Below are 25216 nucleotides of genomic sequence, written 5' to 3'. Positions count from 1 at the left end.
TCTCGCGATCTCCCCAGTCGGGCCCTAATCGCCCCCTGTCCTGGCAGGGGCCGCGAGGTTTGGGGCTTTGCGCTCCCCCGCCCTCGCTGAGAGCCGCGGCGCAGGCTGGGCGCTGCATCCCTGTCCCCGGGGCTCCCTTGTGAGGCCGGAGGGGGAGAGCGAGCTCCCCATCCCTGGCGCCCCCCTCGGCTCTCTTGCTACTTAGTACGGTCCCCACCCCACGCGGGCACCGCAGCTCCTGTGGCTCACTCCAGGCCGGGGAGAGACACTAGGTTTGGAGCCCCCAAGTCCAGTGCAGCCCCGGCCAGCAGCTCCGACGTCAGAGGCGAAGGCGGCCGGACGCGGGGGCTGGAGCCCTCTCCTCCGCCACCCTCCTTTCCTTCCAGACCTGCCGTGCCCTGCCCTGCCGTGCCCTGCCCAGCCTCGGGTGCCCGCCTCTCTCGCTCTTCTCACCCTCCTGACGCCCTCGCTCCTCTCTCTCCCGTAGCCCCTTTTTGGCCCCCGGCCCCGGCCCTCATGGAGGAGCCCGGTGCCCACCCATGTCCAGCCTGGTAGGTGGCGGGTTGCCTGCACCGCATCCCCAGCGCTGTCCGGCCGGGTGGGGGGGGCTCCGTCCTGCGCAGCAGCCCCATCGCTGCTCCTGCGCCGGGATGCCAGGCTGGAGGAAGAACCTTGTCTTGTGCCTGCAGCGGATGCAGGATGAAGGTAAGACGCTGCCGGCTTGGGGTGCGCGTGGGAGGGGCGAGGCGGGGAGTGGGGCTCGGGCCTGGGGTCCTGGGGGACCTTGGGGCCGGGGTCAGGGCGCGAGCCTCAAGGACTGAGTCCGCGGTTGCGGCGGCAGAGACTGGTGTGGGGGACCCACGTCCGGCTCTGCATCTCGCGGTCTTCGTTCTTGGATATCTCTGATACCCCCCTCCCCAACTCGATCCCCTGTATGAACTGCCTACTCCTGGGATGACAACTGGCGGGCGCTTGTCCTGTTTTCCCCAGAATGGGGCTCGAGGGACTAGCACCGTCTGATGTACACAGCACCGTCTGTTCGGCCCTAGGGGCACATGGGGATTGGGGGCAGGGGCAAAGGGGAGCAGGTTCCAGAATCTTGACTGTAGAGGACCTGAGTCTAGCTCGACCATCTCGAGGTGGGGGTGAGGTGAGGAGGAATACTATCTGCAGAGAGAGTGGGGAGGGAGGTCTCGGGGTGTGTGTGTGTGTGTGTGTGTGTGTGTGTGTGTGTGTGTGTGGCTCTCATTCACGCGGACCAACTTTCTGGAAGCTCCTGTCAGTTTGCCTCGGGGCCACCCCCCCCCGGGGGGCTGGCTTGTATTTCTGCTTCTGTGAGAGGGGGTGTTGGTGTTTGACTGGCCCTGGGCTCTCCTTCAAGGCAAAGGGGCCGCCTGTGATTTTGCCTTGCTTTACCCCGGGCTCCTGCCGTCTGGCCCGACAGACCCGCAGTTAGGGAAAGTTGCGGGGGAAACGCTTTTTCCAACCAGGAAGGGTAAAACGGAAACGCAGTGTGGACTCCGGAGCTGGCTAGCTAAGGACTTAGCGTAGGTGCGTCCACACCTTCCCCCTTCTTATTCCTTCCCGCCCTCCTCCCCCACGGCCTCCCCCAGACCGCAGTGCTGCAGTGCTTCCTGTTAGCCTGGGCTAAGCTGAGCTGTGATGTGCGGAATGGTCTGCCTAAACTTGAGGGCTTTTGGAGAAGCCCCCCTGGACCTGTTGTTCCTCTTGCCTCCTACACAGCTGGCCTGCCCTGGTTTGCTTCCTTGAAGAGTCAGAGGATCAGTTCCTAGTGGGAAGGCATCAGAAGCCAACTTCTTATTCCTTGCTTGTCCAGGCTCAGCTTCTGTTTTTACTGTTAGGGACCCTGGACTACTACTCTATCCCAGAAAGTTTTGAACTAAAAAAAATTGCAGTGGTAGCCTTAAAATGGAAAGCTTGTAGGGGAGGAGGTTCACCCCCTTTCTGATCTCTTCCACCCCTCTGGCTGTGGTTAGCCTCCCAAAGCCCTTGTGGGTGAACTGACTCCTCTAGTCATACCTAATGAGGGTGGACAACCTGGGGAAGGGGGTTGACCTGCCCTGGGAATAAACAGGTTAACACTGGTGGGTCTGACTTATTCATGACAGTGTAAGATGCCCTGACCAGAAGTCTGTCCCCCATTCCCATTTCAAACTAGGGCAATGGAGGGAGGCTCCAAGCCAGGCAAATGACCGTGTGTAGCTGGAGAAGAAGTCCGAGTGAGGTATGATGGGATTATATATCTATCTGTAGGTCCTGCTTTGTTCCCTGAGAAACTTTTCAGATCTCTTTTTAGAAGTGAACAAGTGAGAGAAACAGTGAATGAGTAGGAGGCTGGAAGGAGAAACCTGTTGTAGTCTGATGTAGCCACAGTGCCTATTGTTGTGTCTGACTGCTGTGGTCCAGTCGCTTGGACCTCCTATTTATCTTCTGCTGCAAGGAACTTCTCAGACTAGGATGTTTATAGCTGCTAATTGAATGCCCCTCAGCTGCTGATCTAAGAGGGTTAGATGTTGGCCTTAGAGCTCTGGAGAGTACCACTCCCAGGCACTCATGTGACTTGGTAGTGGTGGGGAATGAGAACCCAGACAAGGAAGCCTAGGGTAAGATCTGAAGTGGATGTTGACACAGAACATGTGCCAGTGGTCTGTACTAGCCCCAATTCTCCCCAGACTGGGGCCAGGGGTGGAGAGAGAGCCTGGTAAGAGAGGATCAGCAGGGTTGGGAGGCATCTGGAGGAAAGGGGCTCATCGATTCTATGGCTTGAAGGGGCCTTGGAGATCATTTAGTTCAAACCTCAATTTTAAAGCTGGAGAAACCAAGGCCCAGAAAGTTGAGACTATCAAGGGACATTCATTCCAGCAGAGCATTTCCCTAATCTGTCTGCTTGTTGTAAATATTACCTGTTGGTAGCTGGAATGGATTGAATATAATTAAAAAGAAAGGAGGCAGATGCCATGGGGTGAATGTTGTCTTTTTTGCTATAAAGGGGGCAAATGATAACCTACCTCTTCCTTTGGCTAGCGATGTTGAAAAGGCTCATGGAATAATCAGATTCTACCTCTTCTCTCTCTCTCTCTCTCTCTCTCTCTCTCTCTCTCTCTCTCTCTCTCTCTCCCTCTCTCTCTCTCTCTCATTGGGAAGGGGAGTGATTGGAATACTTTTGCCTTTGTCTGTATATCACCTTGCCTGACAACAGTTTCCTAATGTCAGGGCATTAAACATGGGAGCCTGTTCAGTGCTCCCATCTACCTTTCTGGATCTGTTTCACATTATTTTTTTCTTCTACTCTGTCTTGCAGCCAAAACCAGGCTACAAGTTGTTCCCTGAATCCATTCCATCTATCATTTTCCCTTTTGCCCCATGGCTCTTGGTACTTTCTTTGTCTCTCTTTCACTTTCTCTGTCTCTTTCTGTCTCTCTCTGTCTCTGTCTCGCTGTTTCTTTCTCTCTCTGTTTCTCTGTCTCTGTCTCTCTCTGTTTCTCTGTCTCTTCCCCCCTCTCTTTCTCTCTCCTTCCCTCTGTCTCTCTCTTTCTCCCTCTCTGTCTCTATCTGTCTCTGTCTCCAACTCTTTCTCACAGAATCTTCAACTCAAATGCCATCTCATAGAAGTCACTCCTGATCCTTTCAGGCTCTAGTATTCCCTCCCTCCTCAAATTATTTATTAGTTCACCTAGGTAGCTCATATTTGTAAGCCTATGAGAATACAAAAACAAGTGAAAAGTGACTTCTGCCTTCAAGGAGCTGAGTACCTGTAGCATCCCTTTGCCCCTGCAGAATATGAACTCCTTGAGGGTAGGAATATTTTTCATTGTATCTCTGGTCCCTAGCACAGAGAATATGCTTAATATTGAATTTAAGCCAGGAAGGGAATAAGCATCTAAATAGTGCCTGCTGTTCTCTACCAGGCACTAAATATTATCTCATTTGATCCGCATGGTGACGTAGATGCTATTATTATCCCCACTTTACCAAGACAAACAAAGGTTAAATAACTTCTCCAGGGTTACATATCTAGGAGGTATCTCAGGCTGGATTAGAACTCAGGTATTTCTGGTTCCAGACCCAGCCTTCTATTCATGGTACCACCTAAATGGATGGGATGGGGAGGGAAGAAGGATGCCCAGAGACATGTCACTTGTGTCTTCGCAAGGGCAATTTGGCCCAATGGTATACAGAGATACTTTGAGTTCTTCATGTAGCTCTCAGAGAAAGGTGCTTTATAAATGCTGGGATGCAGTCAAATCCCTAGTTCTTACTTTGAAAATATTTGTGGGGATTGTATTGATCTTTCACCACTGCACTGAATCAAAGCAACACCAAGTGCCTCCACCGGCAGTAGCAGGAAGAAAATGCTGTGTTTAGTCTCAATTACTTTTAAAGAGCCAAACCAAACCCTTGCTGAGTCCGTATGGTAGGGGAGCTGTCTTCCCAAGGGCTGAGCCCTGAGGCAGACATTCTCAACTGTACAAGTTTAACTTGAAAGAGCCTTACTATGTGCATATCAGACAAGCTATTAGAACTTTGGACCAACCTCTCCATCAGCGAGACAAGCATTACCTGTCAGGATCGTGAAGATGCAGATTGGCCACTTGCCTTAGGTTTGGTAATACCCAGGAAGAGGCTTTGCTCCCTTGTTGTCCATGGAGTTTACCCAGCCCCAAGTCAAGTGGCTATCTGACAATTATCTGGTATGATTTGATGAATGGAAACTAGTGAACTAGATGCTTCAGGAATCAGCCAGTTTGGAGGGCCTGAATTGCCTGCCCTGGGAACTGGCCTGTTGCCAAGTCTCCACCTCCCTGTGGCCTGGCTCCCTTAGGTTTTCTGGATTGTATTCACAGTCAATTACCACACATGGATTGGCTCCATCATGTGGCAATTTTAATCAACTCTCTGTCCAAAGGGTGGAACAACAAAATGAACTGCGTTTGCCACAAACTGGTTATTCTGGTCACAGACATACAGCCTGTCGGTCTGAGTCACCTCCTTAGAGAACATGTGGAAAGCTGAAATAGCAGCTAAGTCTACATGACTGCAAATGTTCAGATAAATCGAGAAAAAGACACACATCTGCAGCTGGGGTCTCTGTGCTCCCCAATAGACCAACAATAAGCTAACACTTAGAGATTTACCATTAGAGCTGATGAAGCATATTTTATGAGAGAGAGAGGCTAATGATATTCCCATTTTCAGAGGAAGAAACTGAGGTACAGACACCCACTAGGATAATTGTCAGGTCTGGAATCACACCAACTCCTCTGATTTAAAGGGTCATAAATAGAGAGCTTGAAGGAACCCAGGAGCATTAAGTCCACCTCCCTCATTTTGAAGATGTGCAAACTGAGACCCTGAAAGGTTAAGGAACTTCCCTGGGGTCACCAGATCCAGCTCACTATTCATTATTCTATTGTGCCTCAGAAAGCCAACAGAATTTTCCATTTGCCATCCAGATATTCCTTGTCCTGGAGATACAAATTTTCATTCCCTTGGGAGTAAGGAGATTAATATTCTCTTTTCAGCTTTCTAATAGAGTAGTAAAAACAAACAATTAGGTCTCGCTGCCACTAGGGTAAGAAAACTGGGTCTTAATCCCAATGCGTTTATAGGGTACAGACATTGATTGTAGTTCTTGAGCAATGTAGAAATGACAGGGAATATACCTGGTTAGCAAGAATAATTGGTTAAAATAGCAAATTCATTGTACCCTACTTTCTTACTTTCTGGGTCCTCCCCAGAAGCAAACTTGAGTTGGTGTTCTAGGGTCTGTGTTCCCCTCCATGATTTGGGGCTCCGCTCCGCCAATACACATATCTCATCAGGGAGTTCCTTTTATGCTACTGACCGTGGAGACAGTGTATGGTGCTTGGTCTTGGTGCAAAAATTCCTAGTTATAACTCTGGAAACTTTAGTGATCATCGAATTAGTTTAATTTGGTAAACAATAATTAAATCCCCATGGTGGGCAAAGCACTGTACGAGACACTTGACCTAGAAAAGTAGGGTGTCTTGCCCCAGGTCACATAGGAAGTTAGCGGAACCAGAATCCAAGTCACTGGACTCTCCATCTACCCTCCTTCAACTGTTTAGCCCTTTGTTAGGTACCATGTCTTGGGCAGGCCATAGCTTTAAGATGATGTTAATGTGAGCTGGCCACAAAGTGTCTATAGCGCAGGTCTGTCCAGGAGAAGAAGTTAGGGACATGAACGAATCAACTTTCATTGCCTTTAGTAATTTGTTGTGGGAACATGTATTTAATTCAGTGACAACAAAAGATGAACAAGCGTTATGAATAACTAATTAAGCACCTACTATGGGTTAGGCATTATACTAGGATTTGGGGAGATTAAAAATGAAATAGTCCCTGCCCTCAGGGAACTTCCATTTTGCCTTAGAAATTCCTTCTTATAAGGGCTTACATGAGATAGTGGAAAGAGTTAGAAAGCAGGTCCCTGAGAAACACCTGCATGGAATGGACAAATAGATCATTTGGGGAGGGAGAGAACACTAGAACTGGAAGAATCAGAAAAGACTTCCTTTACAAGATATTGCCATGAGATGATGGAGCAAATGAAATAATTCTTTGTATGTAGCTAGCTGGTGCAGTGGAGAGTGTGCTGGATTGGAGTCTGAAAGTTCAAATCCAGCTTCACTCACTTGGACAAGTCACTTATCTACCTCATTCCCCTCATCTGTAAGATGGGGATAATCATAGAATTATAATAAGAAGAATCTACCTCACAGGATTGTTCTTGTGAGGAGATATTTATAAAGTTCTTTGCAAAGTACTATAGAAATGCTAGCTATTATTATCATTATTAAAATCTAATAAAGTACCATATTCGTGTAAGGTATTATTATTATTCTTTGACTTAGAAAGACACATGACTATTCCTTGAGTTGCAAAGTCCATGGTCAATATCCATGGAATAGGAATATGACATATTTGAAGGGGTTGAGTTCTAGGTGCTTCTTCCGTTACTTACTATGTGATCATGGCTGGCGATTATTCTCTTTCTCCACCTCCTCCCACTCCCTTTCCTTAAGTAAAATGAGAGATTTATGCTAGCGATCTCCAAGGGTCCTTCCAGTTCCAAAGTTCTCTGAAACAATCAGTCTGTCCCTACATGAGGTGGACACAGTGAGATGTTACTCCTCATTGGGAAAGAACTGGGAAGCCTTAGCTTTGGAAAACAAGAGGGTCTGGCTGTCCTACTAGCTGCTGCTACAATCAGAGGCCTCCAGGGGGTGCAGTAACACCACATTGAGATGTCATCCACTCTGGGACCCTGCTGTAAGTAGTTTCCCCCATCCTGCCAGGTGGGTTGAGAGGGGGATTTTGGCTGGTGATATGGGGCACAGGAAAAGGTGGGGTGCGTGATTAATAGAGACAATAGTCTTAATCATGAATATGAATATGGCTTAGCCTGGAGTTGCAATGAATATTTATTTCAGGCATGCTATATGTGAGATGCTGGCTCAGTTCCTTATATGTACACACTTCATACACTAATAGGTTCTGAAGAGATGCTTATTGAATTGTACTGATCTAGGTGCCATGTGCAGGGGGTAGAGGGAGGGAGGGGAGAGGGGTGGTACAAAGTCAATAAGATGGGATTCTTGTCTTCAATGAGCTTATGGCTTTTTTACAGCAGTTTTCAGAGGGAGTGGGGCTAAATTTTGGACATTGTATTACTGCAAATAAAAGAAAATTTAGAAATAATTTTGTTTAATGTATTTCATTTATCTAGTACATGTGGTATGATAATATGGTAAGTATATTATTTGCAAAATAAACAAATTGTTTCTTACATATAGGTACTAACCTCAAGACATATCAGACCTTGATCTTGCAAAAAAAAAACTTAACAAAAACATCTGCTCTTATTGGAAGGAAATTGCATTTGGGTAAATCTCCTGACTCTTGCCATGTTGCCAACTTAAATGTTTGGTGTGGGTGTGCTGTCATTCTTCATGGTGATGAAGACAATGCTGTGAGTGAATAAAAATGTTGAGAACCACTGGTCTGGTAGATAAGGCATGATCCTATGTATACTAGATAGCCTGTGCTAAGCAGCCTAAAAGACATAGAAGGCTGGTGCTCTTTAGCGTTCAGAGGAATGATCTGGCTCTGGCAATCAAGCTATAATTCAGAGAACAGGTGGCACTTGTTCTGAATCTTCAAGGATGGTGGGAATTTTGATTGGATTGGGGAAGGTGAAGAGAGATGGAAGGACTGGGAAAGGGCATTGCAGGCAGAGGAAGGGACAGAATTTAGAGCCAGAATGAGGCTTAGAGATCATTTCATTTAGCCCCTTTAATTTGTATGTGAGGAAACTGAGGGGCCGCGAGGGACAGTGATTTATTCCAAATCACACAATAAACAAATGGTGAATGGGGGGAAGGAGAAGGGAGGTGGGGCAGCCGAAACAGAAATGTGCAGGCTTGTCCACACTTTTCAAGAAAGGGCATACTGTGACTGTGGAGATACTCTTTTATTAAAAGTTAATTTATTTGTTTTTAGTTCTCAGCATTCATTTCCATAAGTTTTTGAGTTCTAGATTTCCTCCCCCTCCCCAAGTTGATGTGCAATCTGATCCAGGCTCTCCATATACATTCATATTAAACATATTTTTGCATTAGTTGTGTTGTAAAGAAAAATTAGAGCCAATGAGAGAAACAACAAGACAGAAGAAGAGCAGCAGCAACAAAATGAAAAGATAGTGTGCCACTGTAGGCAAGGCACACTTCAGTCTCAGTTTTCCCTTCTGTGGAATGGGGATAATAAGACCTGTAGTACCTCCCCCACAGGGTCGTTATGCTGATCAAATAAGGTAATAAAGCTAAATGTTAACAATTCTTACCATCATTACCATTTTCCTGATTATTAATAAACAGCTAGGATTTGTCAGCCTGGGAAGGCAAAAACTAAGCATCAAATGGGTTGAAATCAGTACAATTATGGTCAAGGATTTGCTCTCCAAATGCTAGGTTGAAACTTGCGTTTGGGAAAATAAACTAATGGGATTTGCTACCTCAAGCTGTGACCGAGGGAGGAAACATAAATGAATCTTCAAGTAACAGAGACATAAATAGTGAAGGACCTGAGCTCTAAGATTTAAAGAGCTGCCATACCCCACATAAGCATACTGCTTTGGGTTGCCATTATCAGGAGAATCCTGGGCTGGAGAGACCACAGATGGGACCCATTAGAAATGGTTCCTTTGTTCCTTTGACCCACAGCACTCTAAAATGTAGGCCCAGTTGTAGCCATCCTCCCGGCGGGGCATGAGAAAGGAAATGACATTTTCATGGGTGCATTTGGCTCCCCAGTAGGGCCCATCCTTTGGGCTGGTTATGCCCAGAATTCTCTAGGTGAGACTTTGTCTGCACTAGGCCTCACTACAGTCCTAGACGCAGGTTTGTCATGATTGGTGCAGAACTCTAAGGGATATACAGCAGTTGGCTACAAATAGAGTAACATCCTTTCTTCTTGTGTGTACCTGAGGTCCTCTTCTGACTGGTCCCAAACTGTTCTGAGAGAGCAGAAATGCTTCAGGCTGTGTGTGTGTGTGTGTGTGTGTGTGTGTGTGTGTGTGTGTGTTTCTCACCACTGTGTACAGCCAGCTGATGGGTCCTTGTGCTGGTTACCTAGGTGACAGCTATAGGACGATGGGATGGGATGTGATTGGCTGCCTGCTCTCTCCTGCTGCTCATCAGGCTGTTCAGGATTTCAGGCAGAGGTTACAAATGCTAAATGCAAACACACCAAGGTGATGTCAGGACCAGGAGAATGTTCAGGGCTCAGAGCTCTGTGTGTGTGTGTGTGTGTGTGTGTGTGTGTGTGTGTGTGTGTGCTTGAGTGCACATGTGTGCACATGAATGTATCTGTGTAAGAGGAAATCATCATCTGGGGTTAGGGTATTTCATGCTGTGCAACATCTGTTAGGTTCCAGGACAACAAGAAATTGGAGAAGAGCTTGGGTAAGGAGGAATTCTGCCCCCCTCCCCAATTACTGTGATTTGAGTATTAAATTCTGGTTTGAAATTAATTGTTGAACCAGAAAAACTTGAGTGAAGCCTTTAACTGCTGAAGTTACTTCCAGCGGCATAGATGGTGATGTTACATATAAAATCTTACCCAGGACTTAGGTATACATTTCAGCCCTATAAATAGTAGCTGGGGTCTTTTTCTTTCCTTCCATGACCACAAGGAAAAGGCAGGGAACATACATTCATATTTTGCCTTGGGAGTGGAGTGGAATGAAAACAGATTTTCCACCTGCCTTTTAAATTGACTCTTCTACAGCCATCTTATAGAAGGATTTGGAAAACCAATGGTCTTCACTGTGTTCCCCAGCTCTGCTGCACATTTTAGGGTGTCAAGAGAGCAATGTATCAGATGATAGGCAAGAATTCCCAGTCTTCGGTTCTTTGCCTCTACAGTTCCCAGGGATGGAACAGAGCTAATGTTCTCTGTGTGACTGCTTTTCCTTTCAAGAGTGGATTCATTCTCATATGACTCACCTACCAAGAAGCATTCATTAAGTGCCTAATTATTCCTAGCACCACACAAAGAGGATTATACAACATCTCTTTCATCAGTTATTTACACTTCATTGTGAATAGTATTAATGAGGAAAGACGATATTCGCAGAGCCTGAACAAATTGTTAAATGTGTTTGTATTTACTCTTTTGTTACCAAAGCTGATGTCTAAACACACACACACACACACACACACACACACACACACACACACCCCTTTTGATGTACTAAAATCCCTAGTGAGGAGCTTAAAGAAGAGACCTATTGATTTTGTGGTTATTAATGGACATTTAGACCACTTCTGGACTCACAATGGAGCTTTCCTTCTCTCTCTCTCTCTCTCTCTCTCTCTCTCTCTCTCTCTCTCTCTCTCTCTCTCTCTCTCTCTTTCTCTCTCTCTCTCTCTCTCTCTCTCTCTCTCTCTCTCTCTCTCTCTCTCTCTCCCTATCCTTCCCTCTCTCCCTTCATCCTCTTTTCTTTCTCTCTGTCTCTGTTTCTTTCTATCTCTATCCCAACTGATTTTTTAAAAGAAGCATACAGATGGCATTTGAATTCAGAGTTTTTCCTTCAAAAAACTTAAGGTAGGAAAAGGCAGAGACACCATAAACTCCATTCTAATGGATGGACACTTGTAAAACAACAGCTTCTACTTAAGGGTTTATCCATTGATGCCTCATTGTTCATGGCAGAATTCATTCAATTATTCAACACATGCCCCCAGAAGACCTACTGTGTTTAGGGCATGGTGCTTGGAGGTGTTTTGGAGACTACAATGATGAATTAAATATGAATTCCATCATCAAAGAGTTTATAAGGTAATCCGAGGCTTGTGAGGCCCTTGAGTCTGGCCTTACTTTATAGTGTGATGAATTAGAACAATGGAGTTAGAGCCAGTGAGCCCTTTTTGAAACCCAGCTCTGCTGTTAACTAGCTGTATGAAATTAGACAAGTCACTCAGTCTCATTGGGCCTTAGTTTCCTTCTTTGTGAAATGGAAAGAGTTGACCCAAGATGACTTTTCATCTTTAGTTCCATGATCCTATGATGACTGAGATGCTTATCAATGACTATGATGAAAAGCACTGACTATATTCAGTCTTTTCTCCTTCCATTCCAGCATTGTCAGGCTCCTCACTATCTTCTACTCAGACTCCTTCCTGGTTGTGTGCCTTGAACATGTCAACACTACTTGCGATTTGGTCCCTTGTCCTTTCTGTCTATCCAGATCTCTGCCTCCCATAGTCCTCTGAGGTAGGCAGATCATAGAAAGAGTAAGAAGAGATATGCTGGAATCCCAGCTCTTCCCAAGCTCAGTGTGTGACCTTAAACAAGAAACAAGTTCCTAGGCTTAATTTTTCCCCCTTTGCTAAATGAGGGAGTAGTGCTAGAATGTCTAGAAAGTCTCTCTTTAATTCTAAACCCTATGAATCTATGTCTCTGATGCCCATTCACGTACATTGTTACAAATGAGGAAAGATGGGTCAGAATGGTTAAGTCACATGGCCAACATCACTCAGTTGGTTAGTAATGAAGCCAGGACTGGAATCCCCATCTCCTAATTCCCCTAGTTCTGTTTTCACTACATTATGATGTTTCTAATAGTTCCATGTGCTAGTCTCTGTAGTATGTGGAGCCTAGTTGGGGCTCAATGAATACTTAATCTATTGATTTTGTATGTTCCCAGGGACTCATTCCACTAAATAGAATGAGAGAAGATTTTCTGTTTCCCATTTCAGAGGAGAGAACTCTTCCCCATCTTTCACTTCGTCAGTGAGACAAAGCCCAATTCCTTTCCTAGATTGTCCCAGCTTGCTCCAGAGGAAGGTAGCTGTGAACATTCAGATGTGAGCCATGTCCCAACTGGGTATGCTCTTCTCTGACTTCTTGTCTCATTAACATGCGATGTTCTTGGCAGATCCTAATTATGTGTGTGGGATTCCCAGCCAGGCCTCTGGCCAAAGTTAAATTCGGTGATGCCAGTGACAGGCTCAAAAACATTACTTTTCACTGAGGAATTTAGCCCACCAAAGATCATCTTTGTAGGGGCATTCAAAGTTTTGGAAATACTCCTTCTGGGACTAGGGCTGACCTGCAATGGAAAATACCCTTGTCTTCAGCTTGAGCTCTATCACTGTTGATAGAGCAGATGATGAAATCCAAATGGGCAAAGTTCTGTTTACTGTCTGTTTCATTCGTTTAACATGAGTTTCTTCCTGACCTCATCAAGTTTCAAATCTGGGAAAGTTTTTTTTTTTTCACAAGGCTATTGGTAGCTTGACTTTCTTCTTCTGAAAACTATCTATTCATATATATCCTTTGACTTTGGAAAATGGTCACCTTCCTTATTAAGAGGTGATGGGCTCAAGGTGAAGAATGAAACATACCTTTTTGTATGTGGCCAACATGAGTATTTGTTTTCCTTTACTCTGCCTATTTGGTATAAGAGTTTTGTTTTTGCTTCTCATTTTTTCTGGTGGGAGGTTGGGAGGGAGAGAAAATAAGTGCTTATTAATTTTACAAAAATTGTCAACTCCTCTCCCAAGTGTTTAGAACCCTTCACAATCTGGTGCCACCTTACCCATTCTATTTTGTCTTCTATAGGCTATTAGAACAGTGAGCCCCTCTCATTTAAGTAGTCAGACAGTATTTCTGATGGTGTCCCCATATTTTTAATATGTGCCTTCCTTCTTCCCTGATTCTATTCATGTTGTTTTATTTCCCTGAAATTGAACAGAGGACAAACCCTTCCTCTTTCCATAGTTAATCACCCATCCATTAAGCTGCAACTCAAGGTTCACCTCCTCTAAGAGTCTTTCCCTGACCACTCCATTCTTCCTTTCTTAGAGGCAGCCTTGTATAGGAGAAACAGTTCTGGGCTAAGAATTAGGATTGGTTTTGGTTCTGAACCCCGCCTAAGAGTTGACATTTCTTCAGCACTCAAAGGTTTGAAGAGCATTTTATGTACCTATCTTTTTGGTTCCCACTACCACCCTATGAGGGAAATACTACAAGTATCATATCCATTTGACAGATAAGGAAGGTAAGGCTCAGCATTCATACAACTAATGTCAGAAGTGGATCTCCACCCCAGGCCTCTCCTGCCCACAAGTTCAGTGCTTTTCCCAATATCTCATTTAATGGTCTCCAGTGCCTCATTCAACTCTAATGTGTCTGACTAGGGACTGTCTCCAGTGGTCCTGATCTGTATCTGGCCATTGGACCCAGATGGCTCTGGAGGAGAAAGTGAGGCTGGTGACTTTGCACAGCTCTGCCTCACTTAGACCCAATTCACTTGCAAGTCATGGCATCACCTTCCTGATGTCATGGTCCTTTTCGAGAACGAAGGACAAACAGCAGCAGCAGCAGCAGCTCTGAGTCTAGGACCTCTCATCCCACTAAACACAAGTCTTTTTTATTCTCTAATTGGGTCTTGTTTCTGCAATTAAATTTTAAGTTCCTTGAAGTCAAGGACCATCCTTGGCACAGGGTCAAGCACATAGATACTGCTCAGTAAGTGCTTGTAGTCAGTAAATCAACAGGTATTTATTAAGCACTTACCATGTGCCAGGCACTGAGGTAAGCACTGAGGATACAAAGAAGGTGGGAAAAAACATGGTCCCTGCTTTCAGGTAGCTTGTATTCTAATAAGAAAGACAATATATATTTAAATAGGTACATACAAGATATATATGGGCTGAATGCAAGGTAATATCAGAGTAAAGACACTGGAAGTGGGTGTTGGAGGGGTGAGGATTGGGAGCCACCCTTGCAGAAGGTAGGATTTGAGTCCTGAAGGAAGGCATAGGCAAGGAGAGAGGATGTTTGAGGCATGGAGGGTAGCCATCGAAAAGACATGGATCACATTCCACTGGCTATAATTCTTCTTTGCAACTTGATTATTGTGTAAATAAGTTTAATGTGAAGGTATATGTAGAACCTATATCGGATTACATGCTGTCTTGGAGGGGGAGGGGACAGGAGAGGGAAGGGGAGGAAATTTGGAACTCAAAAACTTGTGAAACAGAGTGTTGTAAACTAAAAACTAAAAATAAAAAATAAATTTAAAAAATGAATTCGAGAAGGAAAAAAAAATAATAGGCAGCACAACTGAAAAAAAAAGAAAAGACACAAATCAGGAGATGGAGTGCTGTGTGTAAGTAACAGCAAGAAGCCCGGGGTCTCTGGATCTCTGAATCATGGTATGTATGGAAGGGAATGAAGTAGAAGAAGACTGGAAAGATATGATTAATTAATTCATTGAGCTCTGATTGTATACTGACTACTATGTGCCAAATACAATGCTAGGTGTCAGAACTATCAAGACAAATATCAAGACAAAAAATGAATAATTTCTGCCATGCATTTCATAGGCCTAAAAAAATGAGAGCTTGGAAGTGTCTTAGGGATAATTTAGTCTATTCCACTCCTCTCCCCAATTTAACATAAAGGGAAACTGAGGCCCAAGAGGAAGAAGGTCTTGCTCAAGGTCACTCATCGGGTCAGTGGCAATACCACAATTAGAATATAGGTCTTGCGCCTCCTGGGCCAGTGTTCTTGCCATTAGTCCATGCCACTTGGCCTGTGTCTCTCAGGAAGCAAGATTGGTATTGAGCATTCTGGAAATAAATTCAGTTGGCTAGATTTCCTCTCCAGCTGGTGAATTGGACTGTATTGAAGAGTGTGCCTTTCTTAGTCAGACTTCCTTAAGGCAGTCATGCTCAATGTCTTATGCCTAGCTCATTTAACCTTGGTGCTCATAGAGACCCATTTCCCTTTGTATTTATCTGACCCCTGAATCTGCCACCCGAAAGGATGCTTTTGTCAGTCACTTTCAAGGGGGTATGCCCTCTTAAAGAGATGAATGGCTGGTGGCTCTTGGGAATGTATGAATGCAATATCGGGGTCCATTTGCATAAGTGGCATTTATTAGTCAATGCTATAGAGAGGCAAGAAGAAGGAGTATGTGTGTGTCTGTTTCTGTCTGTCTATCTGTGTTTGTGTCTGTATGTATAAAGGGTCATCTCCATGATATTCATAGGATCATAGCTCTACTGGAAGGAACCTCGGACATACAGTCCAACCCTCCTGTTTTATAGATGAAATCTAGGCCTAACAAGGTTCAGCGACTTGCCCAGAGTCATGCATGAAATAAGCATGAGAGGTGGGATTTGAACCCAGGTTCCATGACTCCAGCCAGCAATCTTTCCATTGTACCAATTGTTCACACCTCTCCTGCCATGTTGAAATCCTTCTCTTAAAGATCCAAATGCCATTTCCTTCACAAGAACTTTCCTGGTTTCTATCCCTAGACTTAAATTAATTGAATGAATTTTCCCTCTGATTTCTCACAGCACTGTAGTCTCCTCTCCTCAATCTCTGCCTTTGGGGTATGGTATCAGACCTCTTAATTTCATCACTGTGGGGAACTCATCATTTGAGAAATTATTCCACAAATACATGGGCAATTCTTCTGCAGTTCTATGAGTTTAGAGAATTAACTGAGGTAGCAAGGCAAGACTGGAACCCAGCTCTTTCTAGGTCCAAGGACAGCCTCCTATCTATTGTACCATATACTACTTATGCACTTATATGATCATGGAATCAGAATTCTAGAACTGAAAAGGATGATAACTCTAGAACTGGAAATAACTTCAGAGTCCATCTACTCCAACTCCTTCAATTTCAAAGTGAGGAGACTGAAGCCAAGGGAAGATAAATGAGTGGCTTAAGGTCACATAGCTGGTAAGTCTCCTAGGTGGGATTTGAACTCAGGTCCTCTGACTTCAGAATGAAGACTCTTTCCACTGTACAAGGTTTCTGTCCATCCTTATTCTAATTTGAATTATAGTTGTTTGTGAATATATCTCATTTTTCCTAAAAGATTTTCAGCTCCTTGAGAGGGAGGACTTGAGAGGGGCCTTCTAGTAGCCGAAAGGCCACCGGGGATCTGAGTGGACCCTCCATGCCACAAACTATTCATTATCATCCTCTATATTGAGAGTTGTGTCAGCTTTCCATTCTTGTGTTCCCAGTGCCTAATGCAAGGCATCATACGCAGCAGGTATTTAATCACATTTAAATTGGATTCAACACACCCTTCTCTATCCCTTCATTTTATAGAGGAGAAAACCAGATCCTGTAGGGGCATGTGAATTGTGCAGGGGTAGAGACTGTATCCTATACTATTTGTATCCCCTGATACTGAATGTGGGGCTATGCATGCCGCTGGTACTCACATGTGTTTTTTGGAAGTGATGGTGTTGGTGGCGACGATGATAACACTAAAGCCTTGAGCCAGTCATTATATCATGGTTGTCTCTCACCATTAAGTTACAAAAGTGAGGGACCTGCACCAGTCTTGTGAATAGTGTTTGGAACTGAAATCACACCTTGAGACACCTCTGCCCACTGTAGTATCACAACAATATTATCCTAGCCATCTTGGATGGTTTGGTCCATAGGTGATTCAATGAGTTTCTATTCAATAAATACTTCTTAAGTCCCTCCTAAAGGCAGCTACGGGGCGGTTATGATGAAGTGTGTGTGTAGAGGAGGGCAGGGCAGGGAGATGATTGTGTCAACGTCCTAGAAGGGATGAGAGGGCATGGAATCAAGGCTACAGGGGAGTTGTCCTTGGTACTGGAGAAAGGAGCAGAGAACAGTTGCAGATGCCGAAGAGTTCCTGTCTAGTAAAACTCAGGCTGATGATAGATTCATGGAAGCTGCAAACTGCCTTGAGTAGTTCTTAACTAATTTTTCAATAAGAGAGTCCAGAATGTGCTAGTGATTAGGAAATGGAGTAATTGTACCTGAAACCTGCTTTGTCCTGCATCCTGCTGAGCAGAAAGGGGGCAGAGAGTTTTAAAGGCATGTTAACAGACTGATCAGTGTGTGACTTGGGTAGATAAAGGATTTCCCTTTTTCAGAGATGGAGCTATTCATTCTGAGGGAGCTGTAGGCATAGAACTGCTTATGGTAAATCATTTTTAAGGCTATGATATAGGACTAGAGTCCTGGGCCAGAACTCTGACCCCCCAGGTTCTAGTCTTTCTTGTGTCGTTTCTTGGTTATGTGAAGCCCTTCTCCTCCCTTCGTCTCTGTTTTTTCACTCATCAAATAAGGACATTGGACCCATTGGCCTTTAAGGTCCCTTTCCACCTCTTAACAGTCTATCATATTTCGGTTCATCATTGAGGGCAGATTCTAAACAATTTGGGCTGTAGGGAATATTCTGCTGGTGGTTTTTTGAAAACAATTTTAAGATATTTATCTGATATTTTCTAGTGGATACAGTTACTGGCTCCTAGCTAAGGAGGCCCCTGGAACCTACTGAATATGGGTATACTATTTAGGACTACATGCTTGAATGAAGTGACTTATCTATCATTGGTATGGATTTGTGTTCTTATGAAAGCCACATGATGGGCTTAAATCTGCATCCATCAGTTTTTGGGATGGCTGAATCCAAGATCTCTCATCAGAGTGTGTTGTAATGCAGTTTTCTCAAGGGCCAATATTCACCTAACAAATGTTTATTTATTAAGGGAGAGAGTCAGCACAGTATAGTGCAAACACCAGTGGGCTGAGAGTTGAGGAAAAACCTGAGGTTCAGTTGTGACCAGGTGCAGGTCATTTAACCTCCTAGCCTCAGTTTCCTCAACTATAAAATGGGGATAATAATCCCACAGTACCTACTTTAGAGAGTTATTGTGGAAGTTGAATGAGATAATGCATTTGAAGGCTTTGCAAATCTTTAAACTTGATCAAAATGTCTGGCGTTTTTATTATTCAGGGCTTTCCACGTCAGTTGGATGTCAGTCATTAAACATTTATTAAACACCTGCCAGATGGGCAGCTAGGTGGTACAGCAGCCATTAGGCCCTATAGTCAGAAGGACCTCAGTTCAAATCCAGCTTCAGACATTTACTAGCTGTGTGACCCTGGGCAAGTCACTTAACCCTGTTTGCCTCTATTTCCTCATCTGTAAAATGTAAAAGAAAACCCCAAATAGGGTCTTGAAGAGTCAGACATGATTGAGACAACAACAACATGTGCCAGACACTGTGCTAAATGCTAGGGAAACAGAAAGAGGCACAGGGCAGTCCCTATCCTCAAGGAGATCACAGTCTAATGTGGGAGGCAACAGCCAAACAAATTTGTACAATGTGTATCATGTTAAGGAGTACAGAGGATTGGGGAAAAGACAAGAATAAGTAAAAATGTAGTTTTTCCTAAGGTCAAGAAGTTTATGCACTTTAGCAGATAAGATACAAACACACACAAACACACAAACACACACACATACACACACAAATCAAGCACCTACAATGGGTAGAAAGTGCTTTGAGATCACTTCATTTGTATAAGAGTCTGGGTTTAGATACGTGAAAAGGATCATACACTTATAGCTAGAAAGAAACTCGGAGATCATCTAGTCAATCAGTTAATAAATTGATAAGCATTTATTATGTACCTCCTGTATGCCAAGCACTGGGGATACAGGCATAAAGAATGAAACAATTTCTACTTGCAACAACCTTATATTCTAATGGGGAAAGTAATACAAACATAGAAAAATACAAACAACAAATATATAAAGTGAATAAATACAAACACATATAAAGTAGTTAAATAGAAGACAGTCTGGAAGGGAGGGCACCAGCAGTTTCTCTCTTAGTATTCCTGGCTTTGTGCCTGGTACATCAGAAACATTTAGTAAATGCTTGGTGATGATGATGGTCATGGTGGTAGCAGTAGTGGTGGTGATGATGATGGTGAATTAGGAAAGTCTTCATGCAGAAGCAGATGTCTGAGCTGCATCTGAAGGGAAGAGGGGGCTTTGAGGCAGAGGTAAAGAGGCACATACTGCTGTGAGAGGTGGAGGATCCTGTGTGAGAAAGAGAGAGAAGGCCAATTTGGTTATATCACCAAGTGTGGTAAGGGGACAATGTCAAATGAGGTTGGGAAGGTAGATTGGGACAAGATTCTGAAGGGCTTTAACAGCTAAACAAAGGAGTTTCTATTTTACTCTAGAGGAAATAGGGGCCACTGGGGTTGATTGAATAGCGATGTGACAAGGTCAGATCTGTGCTTACAGAAAATTCCTTTAGCAGAAATGTGTAGGATAGACTGGAGTAGGAAGAGACTTGGGGCTTTTGTTTGTTGTTGTTCAGTGATTTCTGTCATGTCAGTCTCCTCATGACTCCAGTTGGTGTTTTCTTTGCAAAGATACTGGAGGGGTTTGCCATTTCCTTTTCCAGCTCAGTTTACAGATAAAGAAACTGAGATAAATAGGATTAAGTGATTTGCCTAGTGTCACAAAGCTAGTAAGTGTCTGAGACCAGCTTTGAACTCAGGAAGATGAGTCTTCCTGACTCTAGGTCTCATGTGGCACACTCTCTACTGCACCACTTAGCTGCCCCAGGGAGAGACTTGAGGCAGAGAACACAAATTAGGAGGATATTAGAGACATGTAGGTGTGAAGTGATGAAGGTGTGAACTAAAGTGAACTATGTGACTAGGGAGAAAGGGTTGAATTCTAGAGATGGGGCTGGAGCTAGCTTAGATTATAACCAGCCCTAACAGGTACCAACTATCTGCAAGGCTATACAAATTCAGATAGCAATGCCTACTGACCCCTGTTCTGAGCCTAGGGTAAAATCCTACGCAAAACCAGATCTAGTTCTGGGGACAGAGTAACAGTGCTGCCATGCTGGCTACCCCTACTCTGAATTGAGTCCAGAATTCTCCCTCTGAAGTTAGAGAAGCAGAGCTCCTGGCTTACCCTGGTTCAAAGCCCAGAGGACTAAGTTGGGGATCTTGCTTTGCATCAGGGTAATAGTTCTATGGTTCTGTTTGGAGCCTGAGGGCTAAATCCACAACTGAAAAGATGATTCTGGTTTCCCCTTAGATTTTCTGGTGACTTTGAGGTCTGGCACGCTTACATTTTTATTTGAGTAGTACAGTTGGACTCTACTTTCCCTTACTCTTCCATCTTTGCTGGTCATGTCCATGGTATTCTTTTGGATAATATGGAGAGATGTGTGCTACACAACAGAGCAATTTTTGTACCTCTATCCTGGGCCCTCTTCTCTTTCCCCCTCTATATTATTTCACTTGGTGATATCATCAGCTCTCAAGAATTCAATTAGCATGTCTACACCGATGAGTCACAAATCTCCTTATGCAGCTCTAACCTTTCTGCTCAGCTCTAGTCATGTATTTCCAACTGCCTATTCGATATCCCAAACTGTATTATGTCCGGTAGACATCCTACATTCAACATGACCAGAGCTGAACTCATCATTTTCCTCTCAAACACTTCCCTCTTCCAAAGTTCTCTATTACTGTTAAGGGCACCACCATCCTTCTAGTCCTTCAGGCTTATAAGGTGTCATTTTTGATTTCTCACCATCTAGTGTCCCCTCCCCACCATATTCAATTCATTGCTAAGGTCTATCGATATGCAACGTCTCTAGAACACAACCTCGTTCTCTTCTCTGATAGTGACACCGCCTGGTTGGCCTCCCAGCCTCATATCTCTCCTTACTCCCACCCACCTTCCCTTCAGCTGCCAAAGGGATCTTCCTAAAGCACAGGTCCCAGTCAGTGCTGCCCTACTTGCCCTACTCAATAAACACCAGTGTGGGTCCCTATCACCTCCGGGATCAGATGTAGAATCATTGCCCTTCAAACTCTACCCCTCTCCAATGCCTTTCTAGTCTTCTTTCATCTTATACACCCCCTATACATAGTCTTTAATCTAGTGCCACTGGGCTCCTTCCTGTTCCTCTAACAAGACACTCTGACTCCAACTCTGGGCATTTTCACTGACTATCCCCCATTTTCACTGACTCTCCAGGGCTCTGCCTCCTCTATATCTGCTGACTTCTCTGGCTTCTTTCAAGTCTCAGATAAAGCCCCATCTTCTACAATGGAGCCTTCCCAATTCCTCTTAATTTTAGTGCCTTTCCTCTTAATCATTGCCAATTTCTCTTGTATGCCTCTTGCTTGTACATAGTTATTTGCATATTGTTTCCGTCATTAGATTGTAAGCTCCTTGAGAACAGACTCTCTTTACTTTTTTTGTATCCCCAGCACCTAGCACATTGCCTGGTATTAAGTAGGCACTTGATAAATGCTTATTGACTGACTGGGATTCAGTGATGTAGAAAAACCATTTTGACCTGAGCATCCCCAATCTCAAACACTTCCTACCTGAATGACCACAGGCATATTACAACCTCTTTGGATCTGTTTACTCATCTGTTAATTGAGGGAGTCTGACTTGATGATTTCTAAAGTCTCTTCCAGCTCTGTACCCTCTGAAATATTTTTAGGAATTGAGGATCATCCCAGTAGAGTCCCTTGAGTCCTCCCCTACAGGTAGGTGCCTTGCTCTGTCACCACATTGGAATGGTGGTGGATCTCCTCCTCATCCTTGGTCATCTGAGCACCTGCTGCCCAGATTGTAAAAGGGTGGGATGTGACATGTCGAAGGATTGTAATTTGTTGTTGTTCACTCATTTCAGTGGTGTGTGACTCTTTGTGGCCTAATTTGGGGTGTTCTTGGCAAAGATATTGGAGTAGTTTGCCATTTCCTTCTCCAGCTCATTTTATAGATGAAGAAACTGAGACAAGCAGGGTAAAGTGACTTGCCCAGGGTCACACGGTGAGTAAGTGTCTGAGGCCAGATTTGAGCTCATGAAGATTGTTCTTCCTGATTCCAGGCCTGGCCTCTGTACATCAAGGTACCACCTAGCTGTCCCAAAGACCCTAAAGATCAAGTGAAATGAGATAATATGATACTGCGGCTGCTATCCATACCCATTTTGGAGGAAACTGAGGCCAGGAAAGAGAAAGTAGCCAACAAATTTATGAAGCACCTACTATATACCAGGCACTGGGGATACAAATACGATAAATGTGACAATCCCTCCTTTTGCAAGAAGTTCTTAAGCCTAAGTTTAGGAGGATAGGAAGTTAGTAGCAGAGTCAGGATTTGTACCCAGCTTCATTCCACCATGCTGCCTCTTGTCAGCTCTAAGATCTCAGTTGGAGAGGAGTAGTAGGACTGGTGTGAATGTCTGGCCCAGTAACTCCTGTGGAATCACTGACATATAGGCCTGTGGGGCATGCTGGTGAAGGCACCGACAATGTTAGCTGTGTAATGTAGAAATCAATATCACTTGCTGGAAAGCAAGTCAGGGTCAAAGAGAAACATTTAGCCTCATGACCCCCTTTAAAATAAACCTTTGTTGCCAGTATTGGCTCAATAGTTTAGTTCGTGGGGATTAAACGTCTATACACCATATTGTCAGTCAGGTAGCTTGGCATAGCCATGCTAAGGTGAGGATTTTGAGCTGCAAAGCAGGGATGTAGAGAGGGAAGCCGTTTTGGCAGTGATGGAGAAGAGACAAAAGAGCACAGGAAATTGTACACGTGTACACAGTTGTACATGGCCAGAAGCAAGCCACAGAAGGTGGAAAGTTGCAGGGTCATGGAGACAGTGGAAGAAGGGACCTTAGAGGCCAGCTAGTCTAGCTCCCCCTCATTTTACGGATAAGCAAATTGAAGCCTAGAAAGATTAAGTAGTTTGCCCAAGGTCCCACAGCTAGGCAGTAGCAGGGGCAGAATTTGAACTGAGGGCTTTTAGTTGTAGACCCACTAACTACTCTTTCTGCTGTACCATGACACCTCTTAACATTTTTTTTTCAATGCAGAAGTGTCTATTTTCTTTCCCTGTACTTCATCATGTTATAATGATGAAGACATTGAGGCCCAGAGAGCTAAAATATCTTGTTCTAGGTCATATTTAGAGTCAGTGGCAAAGCTGGAATTGAAAACCAGGTCGTTTGTCTCTTCATCTAGGTCATTTTCTTATTTAAAAAATTAAATTAACTTTTATTTTTCAATTAAGAATTTATTTTCTCTTTCTTCCACCCAACCCTTGATGGAAAAGAAAAACATAGTGCTTATAACAAATGTGCATAGTGAAGCAAAACAAAACTCACATTGGTCCTGTCTGAAAAATATGTCTCGTTCTATATCTTAAGTCCATTGATGACCTCTCGGTCTGTCAGGAGGTGGACATGAGAGTTCATCTGTCCTCTAGAAATATGGTTGATCATTGCATTTATTGGAATTTTAAAAATCTTCCAGACTTGTTTGTGTTTACAGTTCCAGCATACAAATTGTTTTTCTGGTTCTCTTCGCTTCACTCTGAATCAGTTCATAGAAATCATCCCATGTTTCTCTGATAACATCTTCATCAGTTCTCATGACTTAGTAGTATTCCATCACATTCATACACCATACTTGGTTCAGCCATTCCCAAACTGACGGGCACCCCTTTAGTTTCTAGTTCTTTGCCACCACAAAAAAGAGCTGCTATAAATCTTTTTGTATGTATGAATCCTTTTCCTTTTTCTTTGATCAATCTTACGCATCCTTTTCCTCTTTCTTTGAATTGTTTGGTGTATAGGTTTAGCTGCCATATTGCTGGGTTAAAGGTTTGCATGGTTCAGTGACTTTTTGGCAGTAGTTTCAAAGTGCTTCAGATAGATTTTTTTTAACCACACCAAGATATTTTAAAGCTCAAAGGAAGACTGACATCAGGGCTTATTAATCAAAATGGAAATGAGATGACAGATTTCTGATGGGCAGTGAGGCTGTCAACTGACCATGCATATAGGGATAACAGTGGTGGAGAGCAGGACACTGCCATGAGGAGGGCACAGATGGTGAGGGATAGGCATGCCAAAATGAGGATTCCCCTGGGGACAGCTGTGCCTTGTTCCCTAGGGCTGGGGATTCTCTGCATATTTGATAAAATATGTGTTTGGGGATGGGAGTGGGGGAGAGAGGAGCAGAGAGCAACTTCTAGGAGATCTGGGTCCTAGGTGATCAGTGATCCTCTCTGTTATCTGGTCAGAATCAAGTCATTTCAAGAATCATTTATTAAGTGCCTAAGCTTTGTTGGAGAGAGCTCAACCTGGAGTTAGGAAGACCTGAGTTCAAAAGCCGCCTCTTATATTTAGTACCTATTTGACCTTGGGTGATTCACTTCTACTTCTATAAAAGGGGTATGAATGATAATGCTTGTAATGCCTGCCTCACATGGTTATCATGAAGCGCAAATGAATTAAAATAATTTGCAAACTCAGAAAGTGCTACATACATTTCAGAATTTGTTATTTTTATATATTCATTTAAAATAACTTTATTAAAATTTTTTTTTTGTTTTGACACACCTGCATTTTCCCCTGTTTCCCTGCACTTTTTACCTTTCAGGTGTAATTCCCTTACAACAGAGAAGGAAAAAAAAACACATTTAGCCAAACTAATCAACAGTCTGATGTTTTATTCAGTCTTCCACAGCCATGGTCTCCCATCTCTTCAAACAAGGAAGGGATGGGGTGGAGAGGTGCCTGGCGTAAAGGATACAGTGGTAGAGATGGAGTCAGGAAGACCTGAGTTTAAATCAAATATTTTTCTTGCTGCATGACCCTGGGAAATTTAATTACCCTTTCTTACCCTCAGTATCTTCATCTTTTAAATGGGGTTAATGATATCATCTATATCACAGGGTTGTTGGGGGGAATCAAATAATCTCATTTGTGGCAGTGTGGTGTAGTGAGTAGGACACTGG

General features: G+C 43.9%; 1 protein-coding gene across 1 annotated transcript in view; it reads left to right on the top strand.

The window, feature by feature from the left end:
• Window positions 1–539: 539 nt before the first annotated feature.
• The window catches only part of GRIP2 (glutamate receptor interacting protein 2), a 406943-nt gene continuing 382266 nt past the window's right edge, over window positions 540–25216 (top strand). Inside the window, exon 1 of the mRNA XM_036738758.1 lies at window positions 540–705. Within this exon, the coding sequence (XP_036594653.1) occupies window positions 540–705 (166 nt within the window). The remainder of the gene's footprint in view (window positions 706–25216) is intronic.

The sequence above is a fragment of the Trichosurus vulpecula genome, chromosome 9, assembly GCF_011100635.1.
Source record: "Trichosurus vulpecula isolate mTriVul1 chromosome 9, mTriVul1.pri, whole genome shotgun sequence".
Taxonomy (NCBI): Eukaryota; Metazoa; Chordata; class Mammalia; order Diprotodontia; family Phalangeridae; genus Trichosurus; species Trichosurus vulpecula.
The sequence above is the reverse complement of the archived record's forward strand: the minus strand, read 5'-3'. Positions and strand labels throughout refer to the sequence as shown.